This window comes from Vipera berus, assembly GCF_964194415.1.
Source record: "Vipera berus genome assembly, chromosome: 2".
Classification (NCBI taxonomy): domain Eukaryota; kingdom Metazoa; phylum Chordata; class Lepidosauria; order Squamata; family Viperidae; genus Vipera; species Vipera berus.
The window spans coordinates 153261166-153283587 of NC_138203.1; the positions used below are offsets into that span (position 1 = coordinate 153261166).

Genomic DNA, 22422 nt, shown 5'->3' on the forward strand with positions numbered 1-22422 from the left:
TCCAGGTTAACCAGGGTCCGACTAGGAATAGTGGTCACACATCTGATTTGGTGTCCTTGTTAGAGCAGTGCCTTATGTGACCTGGAACTAGTGGAGTTGTCTTTGGTCTCCCTGTTGGGGCCTCTTAGATTGGTCCGCCCCCAGCAACTAATGGATCCAGATGGGTTCCAGAAGGAACTGTGGGTTATAACTGCAGATCTGCTGCGCAGCCCATCCGAGCTCTTAGTCACTGTTTAGAATAGGAAGGTGACTGAGGCTCCGGCTAGGATTGCGCCCATGCGACCTCTCCTCATCTGTCTATCCTCCGTGGTATACAGAGTAACTGAGAGGGATGAAGCTGAAGAAGAGAAGTCTAGAGCACCGCTGGTGGAAGACAAGGGATGAACTTTACCGAATACGGGTAAAAGCTGCTATTAAGGCCTACCTTGTGATTCATGCAGCGAAGTGTAAATACTTCTCCACACTAATTGTGTCTGCAGATAATCAACTGGTGACCCTCTTTAAGGTGATCCGTCCCCTCCTGGGGAAGGAAGAGACTGAGGTCCACGTGAAGGGACGTGCTGAGGAATTTGCAGATTTTCTGAAGACAAAATCATTCGACTTTGTTCCCAGTTATATGCTGGCATGGTTGCTGGTTCACTGGAGGCCCCCGAAGCTGGTTCTTGCCTGTTATCTGGGAACTGTTTGACCTTGTTGCTCTTAAGAAAATGGACAGGATCCTACGGAGTATGCACATGACCACCTGTGTTTTAGACCCATGTCTCTCCTGGCTTGTGAAAGATTCCTGGGAGGTAACGTGCGGGTGGACACTGGCAGTGATTAATGCTTCCTTACAGGAGGGGGTAGTGCCCCAGCACTTTAAGGAGGCTGTGGTCTGCCCTCTTCTCAAGAAGCCATTGCTGGATTTCACCCTGTTGGATAATTTCTGACCTTTCTTCAATCTTCCCTTTTGGGGGAAGGTTGTTGAGAAGATGGTTGTGCTGCAGCTCCAGAGGTTTCTGGATGAAACAGATTATCTAGACCAGGGGTCCCCAACCCCCGGTCCGTAGCATGCCAGCAACTGGCCCACACAAACAAGCAAAGCCCCATCTGCGAGATGCAGGCAGCACACAAAACCATGCACCCTCTGGTCCGTGGAAAAACCTCTCTCCACGGAATCGGTCCCTGGTGCCCAAAAGGTTGGGGACCTCTGATCTAAACCCCCTAACAGTCAGGATTCAGGCCTTGATATGGGACAGAAACAGCATTAGTCATGCTTTTTGATGAACTGTGGCAGGAACAGGATTGGGGTAGTGCATCCATCCTCGCTCTACTTGACCTCTTGGTGGCTTTCAATACCATCAACCATGGTATCCTTTTGGAGTGGCCTCGGGGGTTGGGAGCAGGGGGCTTTGTGCTATCCTGGTTTACTTTCTTTCTCTGGCCACTCTTAGTGTTAATAGGAGGTGAGAGATCCAGACCTCGCCCACTACTTTAGAGTGTCCCACAAGGCTGGGTATTCTGTCCCCTCCTATTCAACATCTACAAGAAGCAGTTGGGTGAGATCATCCATTACCATGGACTGAGATATCATTAATATGCAGATGATACTCAGCTGTATATCTCAGGCCATGGTGAGCTAAGCAATACCATCGCCTCCCTCTCGGAGTGCCTGGAGGCTGTAAGGGGCTGGATGGGGAGCAACAGGTTGAAACTGAACCCTGGCAAGACCGAGTGGCTCTGGCTTTGGGGTTCTTTGGTCCATGGAGAATTGCCACCTTTGGTCTTGGATGGGGTGGCACTGCCCCAAACAGACCCAGTGCATAATTTGGGAGTTCTCCTGGACTTGCGACTTCTACTCAAGGAGCAGGGGGCAGCTATGGTCAGGAGCACTTTTGTGCAACTGTGGGTTGTGCGCCAATTACGCCCTTTCCTGGACCAACAATCCCTGCTCATGGTCACTCATGCCCTAGTCACCTTCCATCTTGACTATTGCAATGTGGTCTATATGAGGCTGCCCTTCAAAAGCATCCGGAAGCTCCAGTTGGTGCAAAATGCAGCACATGTGTTGGTTTGCACATGTGTTATCTCTCCTGTGGGAACTGCATTTGTTACTGATTTGCTTCTGGGTGCCATTCAAGATTCTGGTTGTCACCTTTAAGGCCCTTCATGGTTGGGACTAGATTATCTGAGGGACCGTCTCTTGCCAGTCATATCTACTTGACCCATTAGAGAGGGGAGGCAAGGAATGTTGTGGGTCCTGTCCCCTAATGATATACATCTGGTGGGACCCAGAAGAAGGGCCTCCCTCTCTCTGGAACATCATCCCTCCAGAAATTAGACTGTCCTCCACTCTGATACTCTTTTGGAAGCCCCTGAAGACATGGTTCTGCCAACAGGCCTGAAGAACCCAGAGCAGGTTGGAGCCCATTAAATGACTGGGATGAGTGTGTATTGTTGCCGGGGTGGGGGGTGGGGGTGGAGGTTATTATTTTATTATTTTAATTTTTAATTTTTAATTTCTTTTATACAGTATTGTGTTTTTGTTTCCTGTAAGCCACCTTGAGTTGCCGTGAGCAAGTAGGCGGCAATATTAATTGGTGTGTGTGTGATTGTTGAGAAAAGAATATGTACAGTATTGGGATTCACAGTGAATGTGAATCTATAGTACAATCCATTCTAGGAGCCTCACATCTTACTAATTAGCACTTTCCACCCTATGAATTGACTATCACTTGTAATAAAAGAATGAGTGAAGGAGCGAAGCCCTTTTTATGTCTATAATAGGAATTTGAGACAAGAGCTACTGCTTATAGTGGCCCCTAATGCCTATCAGAGGATCTGGATAAACAGCAGCTGTTAATGGACAGCTTTTGAACAAATATCCCAGTCCTGGCTATTTCTCTGGCAAAAGAAAGGTGCCCTTTGCTGTTTATCCCAGTTTGTAGAATTTATTTTGTTTCAAAAGTCTATTAGTTTTCCCATAACTAAGGGCAACATTCAATAAAATAAAGTTTGATTCAATTTCAGTCCCAAATAAATATGCAAACGAGAGGGGTTTTTTAAATCAAATTAACCAAATACCCTTTTAAAATTTGGCAATAATACTCCTGCAAAATTATAAATAAGTGGTCATCACCATGACTGTTCACCCATTCATCATGAGGGCAGGCAATAGGATTCTGCTCTTAATAAAGACTTTAAGACTGACACATGCTAGACAAGCTTAAAAACAAGAACTTGGGAAATATGTTTTTCCCTTTTTAAATGTAAGAACTATCCTTACCTCTTCATGAGCAAAAAGAAGAAATTATTTAAGACTCCTAAACTACTAAGGAGAATATAATATTCCCAAAATGGTGATCATTTTTTCAAAGAGCAACACCTGTCTCTCCATTTTAATATTGCCCTTCTTAATTGATCAAAAGCCTCATAATATTTCTGCTTTATTACATCATTTTCATTTTTGTACACAGCTTATTTGTTCCGTTTCCAACGCTATGGGCTAAATAAAACCTGACAGTATTTGCTTAACCAATTTCCACAATTGTGTATGTTTATCAGGTTCTAATTAAATCAATAGCTTTCAAACTGTCTTTCTTCCTTTTCAGCAAAGCAAGTGATAGGTCCAATGCTAATAACTACTTTTTCCCCCCAAAAAAGATTCTTTTATTCTGAGATTTCCAAAACTATAGAGCTAACCTCTCTTTTGTAGTTTCTCATCAGTTACAAAAGATAGAAGCCACAAACCAGTATTTTTATGCTCATCTCATCCAAATAATTTACACTTTGCAGAATGTTGTTGTTACCCATCAGACTGGCGGTTAATTGATATTCTGATCATGTACATTTTTCCATGTTTGTGTTATCACAAAAAGTCTGGTAAACTATCATTCTGAGTTGGGAAGACATTAAAGTCTGAATAAAATATGAAAAGATATAATATTGTACCTTGCTTACACCACTGGGTCTCAACCATGTATTTCTTAGCCTATTCATCACTCAGTGGAACAACTGGGGCCTATTATGATGGAAACAAAGCACCCATTTCTCCAAAGAAGGATCCTTATAAGTGCATGTAATTATTTTTTATTCTTAATAAAATGTTTAAAAATAACTAATTAAAATGTCAGGGACATATCTTGTCTCTATCTTAAATTATTTGAGTCACCTCCTCCTTGATATGTTGACCCTTGAGAATTGTACAACTTTGTCCTCTTAGCAAAGCATTGATTCAGAATGTAGTTCCTTCAGACCACATGTACCCATATAAGAATTGGAAATACATCCTTTTAAACTGAAAGGGAAGGTGCTAAATTGTCCTCTGCATGCCAATTTTGTAAGTACCCTGATTATACCTAGCTTCGGTGGCACACTTAACACGAATCCTGTTCAGATAATATGAAGAATATAATTCTTCCTTCCAGTCACTGATTTGCCTTTGTATACCAACAACACATCACACAGGAGGCCAAGTCAGTCACATGGTCACCCGTTTTTTTTCCAGCTGCCACAAAGGAGATTAGGATGCTGTTTGTCACTTCCACCAATCCAGCTTCCTGCTTCTCCATAGGATAAAATAGAAATTGGGCCTCTGTCATCTTAGCCTTGGAGTGGGAAAAATGAAGAAACACTGATAAGTAGTTTGCATGATCTTGGACTGTTTGGGGCTAAAGTTAATTAGTCCTCTGAATTAAGGTCATTTTTCTTAGGATAGAATGTTTGCAGATCATGCTTACCCTACCCTGATCCTGTTAGGAGAATAGATGCACAACCACCTAACATTCAACCAGCCAGCTACTTGTATAGGAGAAACTAGTTGATATATTAGAGCACATAAGCATAGATGGTGGAAGCAAAGAACAGCCATCACTGATGGCTTTCCTGTTGTTATAAAGTTGGCTGGGCAACTATCATTTTTTGCTGTTTATTTTTAAACTGTGTATTTATCTTAGGAATCTAAAATTAATTGCTAGGTTGAGGTGGCAGAAGCAAAATAAGGAAGAAATATTTACAACTGCCTTGTTTACCTTTCCAAACTCAACGTTTAGGAAAAAGAGGACTAATAATATATAGGATCATAGTTCTGTTTATTAAAATAATGTCAAGATTGCCAGTATTTTTGGCCTCTATGTTAGGCATCTTCTAAAAGTATGTGACTTGTGCATTGGAAGTCTGCTGAATGTGATACCTTGCCATCACGTTAGTTCATTTTTGGAGGAGAGAATAAGTTATTAAAGTGTCCAAATGCTTAATGACTCAGCATCTGGCTCTGGATAAGCATGTCTTGCTTCTGGAATTCTATCAGTATATATGTAAATTTTATCTTCACAATTATGAACATTAATAACCTCTTTAACACAGTGTTAATATTAAATATAACCTCTTCAACAGGCTAAATTCTTGACCACTTCAGAACCTTACGCACAGTCCTACCTAAGGTTGTAAGTAGGGCTTTTCTGAATTTGTATCAAAGATTTTAATTCGTTCTAAAATATGTCCTACACTTTTGGAACAGGTATCACTTTATCATCACCAATACAGCATTCTCAGGAACTATTATTTCTTCCCTTAGGATGGTACTAACCCTAAGTTTACCAATTTTGTATTCAATTTATTTCCATTTAAATGGCGATGCTGGCCAGAAAACAGCAGTGGGACATCAGCCACTGAGATAAAGAATTGCTATCTATTTTGCCTCCTATAGTTCCAGAACCTTTAATAGATACAATTGAGTAAGTTAAGTTTGTCTGTCTATATCTGAGGCCAGGTCTCAATAAAATAAAAGTAGCAGCAGCCAATAAAAAGTGAGCTCATGTGCTACAAGTCCTCACAATGCACAAACCACATTTACACATTCCTCCTTTCGCTCACATCTCCATCTGCAATCCAGAGCTTCGTCCATGACTTTTCCTTCTTTAATATTAAAATTGGAAGGTATGTTTGTTACCTAGGTCACATCTGTCAGTCTACACGCAAGCGTGGAACAATGACATTCCAAACTTTTGGGAATTGTCTGCTTGCCATAATTTATAAAAACGAATCTCAGAATAAAACTTTAGGTCATGTAACTCAGAAGTCATACTAGAATCAGTGACATGATTACAAAAGCCCCAACCTTAAATTCTGCTAACTCCTTTCAAGAATTTCTAGTCACAAGCTGGGAAAGTTGCCCTTTCTGACCTCGTAGGAGAGATGTGGCTAGATGGTGCCGAAGGCCCAACCTGAAAAGTTTCACATCCTTATCCATCAAATACCTAGGACAGAAATGAGAGGATGACATCTAGTATCGCAGATGGATTGACAGCTGGTTGGGTTTTAATATAAAGAAGTAGAAGCTGACTGAGGTATCATCATTGCCCATCTAGGAAGATTACCAGCTCATACCATTATTCCAACAGTGCTCCTGTATATTGTCTGATGCCTGCCAAACTTATGATGATCTGTCTGCTTTCCCAGTCTCTGCCTGGTATTTCCTAGGCAGAGAAAAACTGCATTTAAATCACCATAAAGAGTAAAGTCAACCATTGTCCTAACCAGGCCTTGAACATACCAGGTGTATTCAGTTTCTGTCTCATTTGAATTGTTTGGAAGCTATTCTTTCTGAAAAGAGAGCTATTCCTCTTTTACCCGGTTAGCAAAGGACAGGTCATCGCTTGGAAAAGGTTTACTCCAACTGCTGCATGCAAGAGTCATCTGCATTATTTCAGCTGCTTCAAAAGATTACAGATACTGTATTTGCAGATAAATGAAAACTGGCCATATAAATGGAGGAAAAGCCAAGGTTACTCTTCCTGCCTTTTCTTTCCTAAAGTTACAATTCCATCTACAAAGGCCCCTTCTCTTTTAGGAGTGCTGTTTATAAAAACACAGACAGAGAGCATGATGAGCTTTCATTATGTCATCATCGATCTTCATGTCCACTTTTTAGTCAGTAGTAGAGGAACAGAAAAAGGAGTTGACTCTTTATCCTACCTACAGAATGATTCATACCTCTGTAAGCAGCAGCTAAGAGTGATAAACGTCAGGGACTGGGAGAGAGAATCAAGCTAGGTTCCTCCTGATCTTCCAGTTCTTTCTCCGGTTTGATCTCGTGAGTTTTGAATGGACTTTTAGCTGGAGACTCAGTGGGCTGGAGGGTCTCACTTCCTTTTGGATATTCGTTTGAGTGGCACCTCTGATGTTTCACCAGCACACCCCTCTGTCTGAATCTTCTCCCACACTCAAGGCAGCGGTACGGTTTTTCTCCTGTATGGATACGTTGGTGTGTAATGAGATCAGACAGCCTGGTGAATCTTCTGTCACACTCATCACAGGCATAGGGTTTCTCTCCTGTGTGGATTTTTTGGTGCCGGGTAAGATCTGAAGGGTAGGCAAACTTCCTGCTGCACACCTTACAGGAAAATGGCTTCTCCCCCGAGTGTGTCCGCTGGTGCGAGACCAGGTTGGAGTGTTGGATGAACCTTTTCCCACACACCCCACAGGCGTGAGGTTTTTCTCCTGTATGGATCCTTCTGTGTGTAGTGAGAGAAGAGGAGGACACAAAGTGTTTCCCACAGTCAGTGCAGGCATAGGGCTTCTGGCCCATATGGTTCCTCTCGTGGATCTTCAGAGCAGACTGGTGGCTGAAGCATTTCTGGCAATAGGAACAGTGGTATGGCTGCTCTCCCGAGTGACTCCTTTGATGGCTGACAAGATATGCCCGTTGGCTGAAGGTATCTCCACACTCAGAACAGATGTGAGGCTTCTCTCCTGTGTGGATTTTCTGATGTCTTGTGAGATGGGAAAGCTGGCTAAAGCTTTTCCCACACTCGACACAAAGGTAGGGTCTTTCGCCTGTGTGAACGTTAAAATGTTTTGCCAGATCTGAGGGGCGAGTGAAGCTTTTGCCACATTCGATACAGATGTGGCTTTTCTCTTTCCTTTGGCTTCCCCTTGAGACTGGATGGACTGCCACACTCCCCTCTTCCTTGGACTCCAGATGAGGCTGTTCCAGCTCCTCAGTTCTGCTAACTAGATTGGCACCTGTAAGGGGAGAAAGGTGGTCACAATGCAGCTCCACGGATCACGGCTAAGAAGGAGGTAAGAACCTCATAGATGCTTTTCTAAACATTCTTGTGCTCCAATTCAAGGTGTTGGTTAAAGTCCTGCATGGCATGGGGCCAGATTACCTACGGAAACATCTTCATCAGCCCATCCCACCAGATCAAGCAGGGAAGGTACATTGCGGACCTCATCCGTTAAAGAATTCTGACTGGCGGGGCCCAGGACGAGAGCCTTCTCTGCCATTGCCTCAGTTCTGTGGAAAACTCTCCCCCCAGAGGTGAGGCCGCCCCCATTCTCCTAAGCTTCCAGAAAGGTGTGAAGCTTCCAGAATGGCTTTTCGGCCTTGCTTGCAAGGCACTAAGGGTCATGCAGCCATGGGGCTAGTTAGCACTCGGGAAGCCCTCACCCTGCCTTTTAATTAATGCTTAACATTCTGTGCCTCTTTTAAATTTTATATACTATATTTATGCTTTTAATATTTTATTATAGACCACCCAGAGCCCCTCTGTGAGCGGGATGGGCAATCCTTAAATATAACAAACAAATAAATAAATCTTACATTAGACCAGGAGTTTGCCTTCCATAGTGTCCAACCACATCATTCTAGAAAGATCTCTTAAAGGAATGAAACTTCCCATAGTATCTGATACTGATGATGATATGGTATTGAATGATGTTTCTTGTAAAGTCAATTATAGGTCCTCAACTTACGACCACAATGGAGCCCAAAATTTCTGGTGCTAAGTAAGGCAGTTGTTAAGCAAATTCTGCCCATTTTTCGACCTTTCTTTCCACAGTTAAGTGAATCACTGCAGTTGTTAAGTGAGTAACATGGTTGTTAAGTGAATCTGGCTTCCCAGATGACTTTGCCTGTCTGTCAGAAGATCGCAAAAGGGGATCTTAAGATCCCGGGGCACTGCAACCATCATAAATATGAATCAGTTGAATTTTGATCATGTGACCATGGAGATGCTGCAATGGTTGTGTGAAAAATGGTCATAAGACCCTTTTTTCACTGCCACTGTAACGTCGAACTGTGACTTCAAATGAACTGTTGTAAGTCGAGGACTATCTGTACAGCAATTCCCTATAATCAAATAGGTTGGGGGAAATTGTTAAGTCAGGCTATCATAAACTGAAGTGCCCATACATAGCAATGTATGGTAATGTATGCAGTGATCATGTAGCTAGAACTAGTATAAAAAATACCAAATACCTATAAACTGAGGAACACAATGTCCATTTTGAAAATCACAGTAATTCCTAACTATTTTAACCATCCTTTTTGAATACTTCTATTAGAATTAAGGGTAACTCTGAGGCTTTATACCTTAGTTTATGAGCCTATGTAACAAATTATAAACAGGCATTGTAGTTAAGAGGAAAAATCAAAATACAAATTTAAACATTAAAAGAGAAGCTAAATATAACATTCAGTTCTGGTCTGAAAAAGCTGGTGACAGGAAGTATGTTTCCCCACCCTTGAAAGACTATCTCCAAGGAAGAGTCTTGTGAGCCTTATGATCATCTGACAAACTAAAATTGAATGTTCATCAATTTTTAAAGATAGTCTAATCTTTGCAATTGAACTTCTAAATTCCGTACATTCATAGAAATACTGAACGGCTTCAGAGATAAAATAGAATTCTGTGGAAATTCCTTGGAATAATTCACATGGGGAGAGCAGGAATCTGTCTGTGTCACTTTCTGGAACTATACTGTGCAGTTAAAGGTTAACAATTCCCACCCCCACCCTTCCTACAACGTATATTGTCCTAAAAATGCCAACTACTCCATAAAGACATCAATTTGTATCTATTCAAAAGTGACAAATTGCAAACTAAGGCTAAACATGTCCTTACCCATTGAAAGGTTAACAATATCCACCCTCTGTATCTTGTTGCCGGATTGCTGCTGCCTGACTTCCAGTGACACCCTCTGTGCTTCTGAAAAATCCACAGCCACATCTTGAGCTGACCGAGTCCCCTGAAAGAACAGTGAAGGTCAGGTTCATAGAGACATGATGGGTGAAGGTGTAGTGAACTATAGACAGTGTACATATTGATTCAAGGAGTTGTGCACTTGATCTCAGGTATTACAAAGTTAAAAGATAAATATGTGAGCTTCTAAAAAACCAGTCCCTGCAAATCAAAGTGAAACACAACTGCATTTTTATAGCCATGGTGGTCTATTTTAACCAGGGCAAGAAGAATCTCAAAGATTGTAGCATTTTCCCAGCATCCAAGATTTACCGATATAAAGACAGAATGGCTCACTGGATTCACATGTTTGTCTGTATGCCATAATGTAATTTATTTGGCTTTAGGTTATTGTATTGTGTATATTAAATAAATCATCCATTATACGTTGCAAATCATGTCTTAGGAATCAGAATAATGTGTGATCCCAAGGTAAATAACTTTCAATACCACTTAACTCTTTTGCACAGCTATTTTTTTTGTCCTTCCTAGATTTCCTGAAGATGAAAATGGAAGCATCCAACATAAAACAGTGATAAGTAGCTAATGATAAAAAAGAAACCCTATATATAAAACTGAAAAAAAACTGTTTTTATACACTTCAACAACATTAGTGGAAATAGTGAAACTTTATGTTGCACTCCCTTTCATCATTTATTATTATTATTATTTATTGAACTTATATACCGCCCTTCTCCCGTAGGACCCAGGGCGGTTCACAAGGCGATTAAAACAATATTACAATACAAAAGTTAATAACAATTAAAATAGATTAAATTATCCTTGATTGAAAATCTAAAACCCCTATAACTCTGATTAAAAAACCCAATTACAATAAGTTAAAAATTAAAAATTCTCAGTCCTGTCCGGAAAGCTCAAAGAGCCAGGTCTTCAGGTCCCGGCGGAACGAACGAAAATCAGGGGCAGTCCTGAGCTCTACGGGTAACTGGTTCCAAAGGGTAGGTGCGCCCACAGAGAAGGCCCTTCCCCTGGGTGTCACCCGCCGGCAATCCTTTGCCGGCGGCACCCTGAGAAGACCCTCCCTGTGGGAGCGCACAGGACGAAGGGAACTTGATGCCGGCAGCAGTGTTCCATCTCCAGACTTCTAGTAAAGTATCTTTCATTATGACCTGAATTTAACTACTACTACTATTATTACCCCTTCATGGATTACTGCCTTGTCGTGGCGAAGGGGCTTGCGTAATTCAATGAAGCTATGAGCTATGCCGTGCAGGGCCACCCAAGACGGAAAGGTCATAGCAGAGAGTTCTGACAAAACGTGATCCACTGGAGAAGGAAATGGCAACCCACTCCAGTATCTTTGCCATGAAAACCCTATGGACAGTACCAAAAGGCAAAACGATATGACGCTGAAAGATGAGCCCCTCAGGTCGGAAGGTGTCCAATATGCTACTGGGGAAGAGCAGAGGGCTAGTACTAGTAGCGCCAGAAAGAATGAAGCGACTGGGCCAAAGCCGAAAGGATGCTCAGCTGTGGATGTGTCTGGTGGTGAAAGGAAAGTCCGATGCTGTAAAGATTTTTTCTCCATAGGAACCTGGAATGTAAGATCCATAAATCAAGGAAAGCTGGACATGGTCAAACAAGCGATGACAAGACTGAACATCGACATCTTAGGTATCAGCGAACTAAAATGGACAGGAATGGGTGAATTTAATTCAGATGACCATCAGGTATACTACTGCGGGCAAGAATCCCTCAGAAGAAATGGAGTAGCCTTCATAGTCAATAAAAGAGTAGGAAAAGCAATACTGGGATACAATCCTCAAAATGACAGAATGATCTCAGTTCGAATCCAAGGCAAACCATTCAATATCACAGTAGTCCAAGTCTATGCCCCAAGCACCAGTGCTGAAGAGGATGAAATTGACCAGTTCTACGAAGCCCTACAGCACCTTATAGAACTAACACCAAAAAATGATGTCCTTATCATTATGGGGGATTGGAATGCTAAGGTAGGAAGCCAAAAGATAACCGGAATAACAGGCAAGTTTGGCCTTGGAGTACAAAATGAAGCAGGGCACAGGCTGATAGAATTTTGTCAAGAGAATACGATGGTGATAGCAAACACTCTTTTCCAACAACCCAAGAGACGGCTCTACACATGGACATCACCAGACGGTCAACACAGAAATCAGATTGACTATATGCTCTGCAACCAAAGATGGAGAAGCTCTATACAGTCAGTAAAAACAAGACCAGGAGCTGACTGTGGCTCAGACCATGAGCTTCTCATTGCAAAGTTTAGGCCTAAACTGAAGAAAGTAGGGGAAAGCACTAGGCCACTCAGGTATGAATTAAATCATATCCCTGTTGAATATACAGTAGAAGTGACAAATAGATTTAAGGAATTAGATCTGATAGACAGAGTGCTTGAAGAACTATGGACAGAGGTTCGCAACACTGTACAACAGGTAGCAACCAAAACCATCCCAAAGAAAAAGAAATGCAAGAAAGCAAAATGACTGTCTGAGGAAGCTTTGCAAATAGCTGAGGAAAGGAGGGAAGTGAAAGGCAAGGGAGAAAAAGAAATCGAATGCAGAATTCCAGAGAATAGCTAGAAGAGAAAAGAATGCCTTCTTAAATGAACAGTACAAAGAAATAGAAGAAAACAATAGAATAGGGAGGACCAGAGATATTTTCAAGAAAATTGGAGAGATGAAGGGAACGTTTCATGCAAAAATGGGCATGATAAAGGACCAAAATGGCAGGGACATAACAGAGGCAGAAGAGATGGCAAAATTACACAGAAGAACTATACAAGAATGAGCTGAACGTCCCTAATAATCACAGTGAGGTGGTCACTGACCTCGAGCCAGACATCGTAGAATGTGAAGTGAAGTGGGCCTTAGAAAAGCTGAGCAACAACAAACCTAGTGGAGGTGACAGTATTCCAGCTGAGCTATTCAAAATCTTAAAAGACGATGCAGTAAAAGTGCTACACTCAATTTGCCAGCAAATTTGGAAAACTCAACAGTGGCCACAGGATTGGAAAAGATCAGTTTACATTCCAATTCCAAAGAAAGGCAGTGCCAAAGAATGTTGCTAAGTGAAATATGCATTATGTGGGTTTTGCCCCATTTTGCGACTTTTCTTGCCATAGTTGTTAAGTGAATCATTGCATTTGTTAACTTGGGAACATGCTTGTTAAGTGAATCTGGATTCCCCATTGACTTTGTTTCTTCGAAGGGCGCAAAAACTGATCACATGACCCCAGGACACTGCAACCATCATAAATATGAATCAGTTGCCAAGCATCTGAGTTTTGATCATGTGACCATGGGGAGGCTGCAACAGTTGTGTTAAAAACAGTCATAAATCAGTTTTTTCAGTGCCATTGTAACTTTGAATAGTCACTAAGTGAACTGTTGTAAGTTGAGGACTACCTGTACACTTACACTTCCCATTACACTTCCCATTTTGCTTTTTCTCAGCGTTCCAGCTTTTTGGAAACCTGAGACTTCAGAAAATGAAAACTAGCCAAAGAGGAGAATAATGGGGTCTTTTTCATTAATGGGGGACCACTTCCTTTCTCTTTATTCCCAGAAGGTGACTAAAGAGATGAACAGATTTGCTTGCTGCTAGTTTATGCAGCAATACTAGCTGTTACTGCACATTTTTAAATAAAAAGGTGAACGGGCAGAGTAGAGGTCAATCACCTTTCAGCATTGGTCTCTTGATCTGGGACTGGCAGGAGCCATAGTTCCACCCTAAGAGAGGTGGCATAAATTTCCTAGCCTGAGATGGACATGACCCAAACATAGCATCTGATATCATGGGCAGAGGGACAAGGGGGCCAGGTATAAGGCTTCATCTTGCCTACTGCTTGTCCTGGAACAAACAGGCCTCACCTGCTCCTCCTGCTGCTTGTCTTCTTGCTGCCGCAAAATGAAGCCTTCAGCCAGGGCCACTGCTTGGGCACAGGTCTCTGGGTTACGTTCCCTGACCTGATTTTGGATGTCCTGAGGCAAGATGATCAAGAACTGCTCTAAAATCAGCAGCTCGACAATCTGCTCTTTGGTGTGGCACTCTGGCTCCAGCCAGCAAAGGCAGAGCTCCCGCAGGCGGCCACAGACCTCCCGAGGCCCCTCAGCTTCCTGGTAGCAGAACTGCCTGAAGCGCTGGCGGTGTAGCTCCATGCTGGGGGAGTTTTTTTGCAAGCAGATAGTCTTGACTTTGCCACAGGCTTTTTTGCCTCTAGCGTTCTTGCCACTCAACACTTGCTGGCCTTCTGCACTGAAAGCTGGCTTCAGTCGGGGCACCCCATCACCTCCAGGCCACTGACAGACTCCAAATACTCTTTCAAAAGTGATCAGGTCATCCCAAGAGGTCAGATCTGGGAGGACTGGGCTGCCCCATACTGTGGCTGGAGAGGGCTTGGTCTTCAGGTATTCCCACCACTGGGTAGGCATGCCCTCTGGCTGTAACATTGTCCCAGGGGGCAGTTCCCATCTGATCCTAGGCTGAATGGCAAAATGGTCCCTTCCAGCTCGTTCTGATGCCTCTGTTGGTCCTAGCCCTCCTGGCACCTTCTCCATTTTCTGTACCAGGCACACCACCTTGTCAAATGTTGCCTGAACTACTACCTCACAGTCAGCCACACCTATGTACTGAAATCAGGTATTTTATCTTGCTGGAGATATTTCCAAATCCAGGCTTATTTCCCCCCCCCCACAATCATTGTCTTGCAATTTTGGGAGCCTCCCCTACTTTCACGTCCTTGCCCTCCTGTGTCCTTGAATCCACCAACAGCTACTACAAAACAAAATAACTCCACACAACTGTGGGCTTGATGCTAGGAGCCAAGGCCTATTGGTGACTGGCTCAGATTTCTTGTTCAATTATCTTCTTCCTGTAAAAAAAACAGACATAAAACACCCCTTATAACTTTGTCTTATATTTTCTCCCAAAGAGCTTGGGACTGCGTACAAAAACCTTTTGAGTTTTTTCTTTAAAAAAAATTGAGACAAGTGAAGTTGAGGATGGTTGGTCAATCCGTTCAGGAGCTTCTCTTGAACAGACTGACAGACAGTATTTAAATATGGCAGAGTCTAGGTTGTATTTAGGCCACATATGACACATACACCCATGTATACACTTACAGCCCCAGAACTAAATTTAAAATGCGTGACATATAAGCAAAAGATTAAAACCACAAATTGTATCAACAAAGCTGATACTAATGCTGCTATGTAAATTATGAAAAAGATGCTGACTCTGATAAAGATGTTACACTTGATTCTGATAATTCCTGTTTTGTTCCAATTTTGTATTTTTTTGGTGCAAAAAAAGTGCTATGGCTCCCTGACCTCTTTTTCTGAATTATGGATAGTCCTTACTCATTCAGCAACCATTCAAAGCTACAACAGCGCTAAGCAAGTAGGCTTACTGATGGTCCTTGAAGTTAGGACAATTGCAGCGTTTCTGTGGTCATGTGATTGTGATTTGTGCACTTGGCAATTTATGCACAATTACAAGGACTGCAGAATCCCATGGTCAGGTGATCACCATTTTGTGATCTTTGATGCTGGCTTTTGCCAAGCACAGTCAATGGGGAAACCGGCAGGAAGTCACAAGTTGTGATCAAGTAATGACTCAATAACTGTTACTGATTCACTTCATGGCCATAACAAGAACTGACAGCATAAATCAGTGCAGTCACATGATTTTTCCGGTTTATGGCCACGCTGGCCAGAGACACAGCTCCCAATCCCAATTATGTTCACTAATTGGGGGACTGCCTCCGGATATAACTGAATGTACAGGTATGACCACAACTGAGCCCAAAATTTCTGCTGCTAAGCAAGGCAGTTATAAAGTTAATTTTGCCCCAGTTCTAGTCCTGCCTTAGGCAAAAGCCAGTTGAGTGACCTTGGACCAGTCATTCCCTCTCAGTCCCAGGAAGCAAGCAAGGGCAAACCACTTCTGAAATCTGGCCAATGCAACTGCAAGGACTAGCCCAGGTGGTCATCAGGAGTCAAAAACTGACTCGAAGGAACACACAGTCTCTACCAGAACATGTCAATTTTGGCCTGAGAATAAGGAACTCCTCGATTTCATTTATTTTATGCATCAGTGCAACAGTCCTGTATTTCTCCTGTGCAAGCTGATTTACAGCTCTCCCTCTGTGTACTATGTATCTTTCTTTCAGTTTTCAGAAAAGTGCATGATACTTTCAAGGGAAATTTTCATCAAATGTTCTGGTCAGGCCCTGTGCTTTGATAGCCAAAGAGACTGAACCATTATGAGTAGTTTCTGTCATTTTTGATGCTTTGATCCCTGGTTAGTTATCTAAGAGCTTGGGACCAGCTCTGTTAACAGAGTAACAGAATAATAGGGTTGGAAAGGACCTTGGAAGTCTTCTAGTGAGTAGTCCAACCTCCTGCTCAAGCAGGTGACCCTGTGCCATTTGAGGCAAACTGCTGTTCAATATCTTCTTAAAAACCTCCAGTGAAAGAGTACACACAACTTCTGGAGGCAAATCATTCCACTGATTAATTGTTCTATTAGGAAATCTCGCCTTAGTTCTAAGTTGGATCTCTCTTTGATAGGTTTCCATCCCTTGCCTCTTGTTCTGCCTTCAGGCTCCTTCTACTATGACAAGAGAGAAAAGTTGTGGCCCACAGAGATTTCCTGCCTGTCATTTTCAGTAAAAAAAAAGGTTCAGGGAACAGGGAAAGAGAAAACTCCTTCCCTTCTCTTTGAAGATCTGCTATGGGCCCGGATTATCTGATGGAGCACCTGCTGCCAGCATCAATTTCCCATCGTCCTGTGTGCTCCCACAGGGAGGGCCTCCTCAGGGTACCCCCGGTCAAGGATTGCCGACGGGCGATCCCCAGGGGGAGGGCGTTCTCTGTGGGCGCGCCTGCCCTATGGAATCAACTGCCAACAGAACTCCGGACTGCCCCCGACCTTCGTTCATTTCGCCGGGACCTAAAAACCTGGCTCTTTGAGCTATCTGGTCTGGACTGAGGGGTTTAATGTTTTTAAATTGTAATTTTAATTTTTTGCAGCTAGACTTAATTTAATTTTATTTTAATTTTATATTGTATTGTTTTTAAATTTTGCCTTGTAAACCGCCCTGAGTCCTTTCGGAGTAGGGCGGTATATAAACCGAATAAATAAATAAATAAAATAAATACTCAAGGTTGACAATACAGGTTTAGATAGCACAATTTTCCTCGCTGGCTCCCTCCAACCTGGTGCCTCCCAAAGGTTTTGACACAACAGCTCCAGGACCTTCTAGCCATTGCCATGCTGGCTAAGGCTTATGGACCTGAAGCATCAATGCTTCTGCAGGGTGTCAGTTGCCATGAAAACACCACAGAAGCAGCAGCCTCTCAAGAGTTAGAGGGAGGCCATCAGAATTCTCTGTTTACACATGTTGTCTTTGAAAACTTGCTCTCCTTGACAGTGGGTGCTCAATTTTTAGGGAGCCTTTATTATGCTAAGTATTACCAAAAGACAAGGCCCATGTTAGGCTATTTGTACTTTATTGTTCTCTGAGAGCAGCACAGGACAAGAAGTGATAGGCCAACCAAATGCACAATATACAATCTCCCCTCCCATTTATGACAATGTGCACAAGGTTTTTTTTTGGGGGGGGGGGGAGATGGAAGACAAATGTCAAATATTCTCAGCAGATACTTTGGCAGAATTTATCACTTGGAGCCGTTAGAAGTGTGATAATGGGTGTTACCTAAATATTTCCCTGGCTTTCCTTATTTACTGGCTAAGCTAAACTAAGCTAAGCTATAATAAGACTAAAAAAACCCTCAGAGGTATGTTAAATGAAGACAGATACCAAGTGCGGGCTACGTTCACAGAGCCCTTAAAATCTTTTTGCAGAGTTAGGGGGCTACCCCCTATCATGCACCAGGGTTCCTCTGACATTCCACAATCTCCACAGGCATTAGAAAACTGGAAAAGCCGACTGGAGAGATAGGGGGACGGGACATTTATCGATCCCGTGATTCTCCATTCTCTCTCTCTCTTCCTCCCTCTCCCAATTACAAAGTCGGATTGACTCTTCCTTCACTGGGAGGCAAGAGAACTTTTGGGTTGAAAAAAATGGCCCGATGGGACAACACCACCACCCTCCCCAAATCCTGTGTCCTTATTCAGGCTTGGTTAACAAGACGGGGGGGGGAGTTCCCCTTCCTTTCTTCACCATAAAATACAAAACAAAAATCTGGCATTTTGTTGTTGTCAAGAAGGAAGAAGTGAAGCCCTTCCTTCCTTCCTTCCTTCCTTCCTTCCTTCCTTCCTTCCTTCCTTCCTCCCTTCCTTCTTCATTTATCTCCGTTTATCTCCTTCCTTCATCTCCTTCCTTCTTTCCATATTTTTCTCCTTCCTGCCTGCCTTCCACATTTCCCTCCTTCCTTCCTCATTTATCTGATCCTCCCTTTTTCCTTCCTTTATCTCTTTCATTTACCTCCTTCTTTCCTACTTCTTTCCCTATTTCCTTCCTTCCTTCCTTCCTTCCTTTTATCTCCTTCCTGCGTTCCTTTTTAACGTATCCAGATAGCCTGGGGCGGACGTGTACGGCTGTAGTCCGGTGAGCCGGAGGGTCAGCGACAAACGAGCAGCGCCGGACAAAGGAAGCGCTAGGTAGGTTTCCGTGGAAGGGCCGCCAAAGCGCCACCCTGCTCACCTCTCTCCGGACTCCGCAGGCCCGCTGCCTAACTTCACAAAAAGGCGGGGGGGGGCCGTCCCCCCAAAAAACTCTACAGAAGTCCGCGAGAAAGCCCCCAGCCTCTCCCGCCCCTCCTCTCCCCACCCAGATTTTGTTCTTCGACTCCGCCTGATTTTTCCCCCCCCCTCTCCCCCGTTCCCGCCCTTGCAGAGGCATCGGCTTCCCTTCGCCCGGCTGCCCCTTAAACTCACCGCTCCCCACAACTCCTGCCTCCATGCAGACAGCCGAAATCTCGAGCCCCGCAGACAAGCCCACCACCCTTTAACAGAATTCAGATGCCAAGGCTTTTAATCCCAGGGCGGAGCAGGATGGAGTCTTGGCTACCGCATCCCCCCTCTCGGCTTCCTGGGCCTCTCCAGGGTTTAGCTCTCGCTCCATAGGACTAAGCCGGCTTAAATCCAAAGGCTCCTGTTTAACTGGTTTGAGGATCGGACTGCCAGTCACTGAAACTCTTGACGCGTCTCGGCACTGTGGGAGGTGGGGATGGGAAGGGTGGAAATAGTTGAGGGTGACTTTGACGCTTGGCAGCGCCAAGGATTCCTGGTGGGACTTAAAATGCGAGCTCTTTCATTTCCCACTGCACGTATTTGTTTTAGCCGAATTAGAGCCTCCTGAACCAAAATAGCCAATCGGATGGCAAAAAAAAAAAATTACTAGCCTCAAAGTAGGATGTTTGGCATGGAGCTGCACAGGCAGCTTGAATATGTTCTTAAAGTTAGATTCAGAACACGCATAACATAATGGCTCAGATTCCACACATACACTATCTCAGTATGAACTTTGCAGTCAGTGGGATAATCTGTTACCGGTAGGTACTATGTGCCAGCAGTGGGCAAAAGACGCCAACCAAATGGTACGGGTTCACTTACTGACTTAGTTCATACAGCATGTAGAGGTGAATTAGTGTTTTTTGTGGATGTTAATTAAATATGAAAATCCATTCTTTTTTGTCTGATGGCTTTTACACCTCTAGCCAGCAGGTTGCTGGAGGCAGTGGTGGTATTCAGCTGGTTCACACCACTTCGGCAGAACTGACAGCTAATTTTTTGTTGCCCAGGCCCAGAACGGACCTCTGGAAGCAGCATCCACATAGATAACCGGTTGTTCACATATTTGAATCTTACCACTGGCTGGAGGGAAGAAAAATTTTTTTTTGCCAATTTGCTTTTGAAATTAAACTATATGTACAGTCTTGAAATGATAGGTTACATTCAGTAAGTGATAAGCTAAGCCTCTGTCATCTTGACCCTGTTTGATGTGCCTAGCAGTTATGAATTTCAGAATCAAACAGCAGTCCTTTCTCCACTTTGTGGCTTCCCTACTATTTTCCCTATTGATCATTGTTTGCATAAGTGCATACGGAGAAGAAGCATTCTGGCTTGTGTTTAAAAAGAGGTTACAGTTTTAATTCCACAGACGGCATTCTAATCAAGTGATTAGGAGGGGGGTGGTATTTTGTTGTGGCTGGGTTATATTCTACTGGAAGTTTAGCACTCCATATGCACCATGTATGATTTTTGTTTGATTACTTGATACGAAGCTGAATAAGGATGTAAGCTGAGCCCTTGTGCATGGTTTGTACCAATGTGAGAAGTTTTTCTAGTTGTATGAGGTTGGAAGTGAAGGGCTCATTTTGGTGAGTCACCAACTGCTGTAGTAATCATCAAATTAAACACATGTTGAATCTGTCCTCACTTGGGGAACTCATTTTGAAACTTGAGATTGCAGAAAAACAAATGTAAAGAGGTGAAAAGGTGTCACTTGTTTTCCAGCTTCCTGGCATTTTTCACTATAGTGAAAATAATAATTTTAAATCCCCAGTGACACAATCAGGGTTGGCAGCACTGGAAGCATTACTGAAAATAAAGATCCAACACTAAGTATCCCCTGGTGTACCCTTTCATGCATAAAGCTCACCCTGACTTTTCCCAAGCATATTATCATACTGCCAAACAGGCTGAATATCTGATTATTGTGGTGCTGTCGGTAGAAAATGTATTGAATTTGTATCTGCACTTCGCTTTATGAACTCTCCTTACCTGATGATAGAGGGCCACCTTAAGGACCAGGTTTTCATTACTTCGATTTTCCATTTTTGTGATGTTACTATTTTGACAATCTATTGCAGAGTACATCATTTTTAAAATTTCATCCAAGATTTAAATTCTCAAAATAGTAATATCAGCAAAAAATGAGTATATATACACACACACATAAGGGACGCGGTGGCTCAGTGGGTTAGAACACTGAGCTTGTCAATCAGAAGGTCGGCAGTTTGGCGGGTCGAATCCCGAGTGCCGCGTAACAGAGTGAGCGCCTGTTACTCGTCCCAGCTTCTGCCAACCTAGCAGTTCGAAAGCACGTAAAAATGCAAGTAGAAAAATAGGGACCACTACGGTGGGAAGGTAACAGCGTTCCGTGCGCCTTTGGCGTCTAGTCATGCCGGCCACATGACCACGGAGACGTCCTCGGACAAGCGCTGGCTCTTCGGCTTTGAAACGGAGATGAGCACCGGCCCCTAGAGTTGGAAACAACTAGCACGCATGTGCGGGGGAACCTTTACCTTTACCTTATTGCAGAGTACATCATTTTTAAAAATTCATCCAAGATTTTAAATTCTCAAAATAGTAATATCAGCAAAAAATGAGTGTGTGTGTGTGTGTGTGTGTGTGTGTGTGTGTATATATATGTTTAAGTATTTGTCAAGGCTTTTTGAATGGACCTTGCTAATTAACTCTTTCATTCCTGTTTTGGCCCGGCTCAGGGCTTATCCACAGGAACTAGTCAAACTTATGACAGCTCATTATTTGTGCAAATTATTCAAATTGCTAATAAAGAATTTGGGAGGCTAAGATGATCATTTCGAACTTTTTATGTTCTCATCAGTTAGTCATACCCTTTATCTGAGATTCGAACCCGGGCTGATTATATATCAGGCAGTGTTTTAACCTCCTGAGCCACAGGTTCTGTCTCTCTTATATTAGCTGGAAGGCAAGGCAAATGTATGTTTTAGTATTTGTCAAGGCTTTTTGAATGGACCTTGCTAATTAACTCTTTCATTCCTGTTTTGGCCCGGCTCAGGGCTTATCCACAGGAACTAGTCAAACTTATGACAGCTCATTATTTGTGCAAATTATTCAAATTGCTAATAAAGAATTTGGGAGGCTAAGATGATCATTTCGAACTTTTTATGTTCTCATCAGTTAGTCATACCCTTTATCTGAGATTCGAACCCGGGCTGATTATATATCAGGCAGTGTTTTAACCTCCTGAGCCACAGGTTCTGTCTCTCTTATATTAGCTGGAAGGCAAGGCAAATGTATGTTTAAGTATTTGTCAAGGCTAATATAAGAGAGACAGAACCTGTGGCTCAGGAGGTTAAAACACTGCCTGATATATAATCAGCCCGGGTTCGAATCTCAGATAAAGGGTATGACTAACTGATGAGAACATAAAAAGTTCGAAATGATCATCTTAGCCTCCCAAATTCTTTATTAGCAATTTGAATAATTTGCATATATATATATATATATATATATATATATATATATATATATATATATATATATATATATATATATATATATATATATATATATATATATATATATATATATATATATATATATATATATATATATATATATACACACACATATACACACACACACACACATACATACATATACTCATTTCTATATAAAA

The 22422-nt window shown here is 42.6% G+C and overlaps 1 protein-coding gene across 1 annotated transcript; it reads right to left on the minus strand.

The window, feature by feature from the left end:
- Positions 1–7003: 7003 nt before the first annotated feature.
- LOC308662844 (uncharacterized protein) lies at positions 7004–20810 on the minus strand (the record flags this gene model as incomplete). The annotated part of the gene is made up of 5 exons (XM_081318988.1): positions 7004–8004; positions 9888–10011; positions 13874–14632; positions 19042–19185; positions 20757–20810. The coding sequence occupies 5 exons, from the start codon at positions 20808–20810 to the stop codon at positions 7004–7006; spliced, it is 2082 nt and encodes a 693-aa protein (XP_081175114.1).
- Between the last annotated feature and the right edge of the window lie 1612 nt (positions 20811–22422).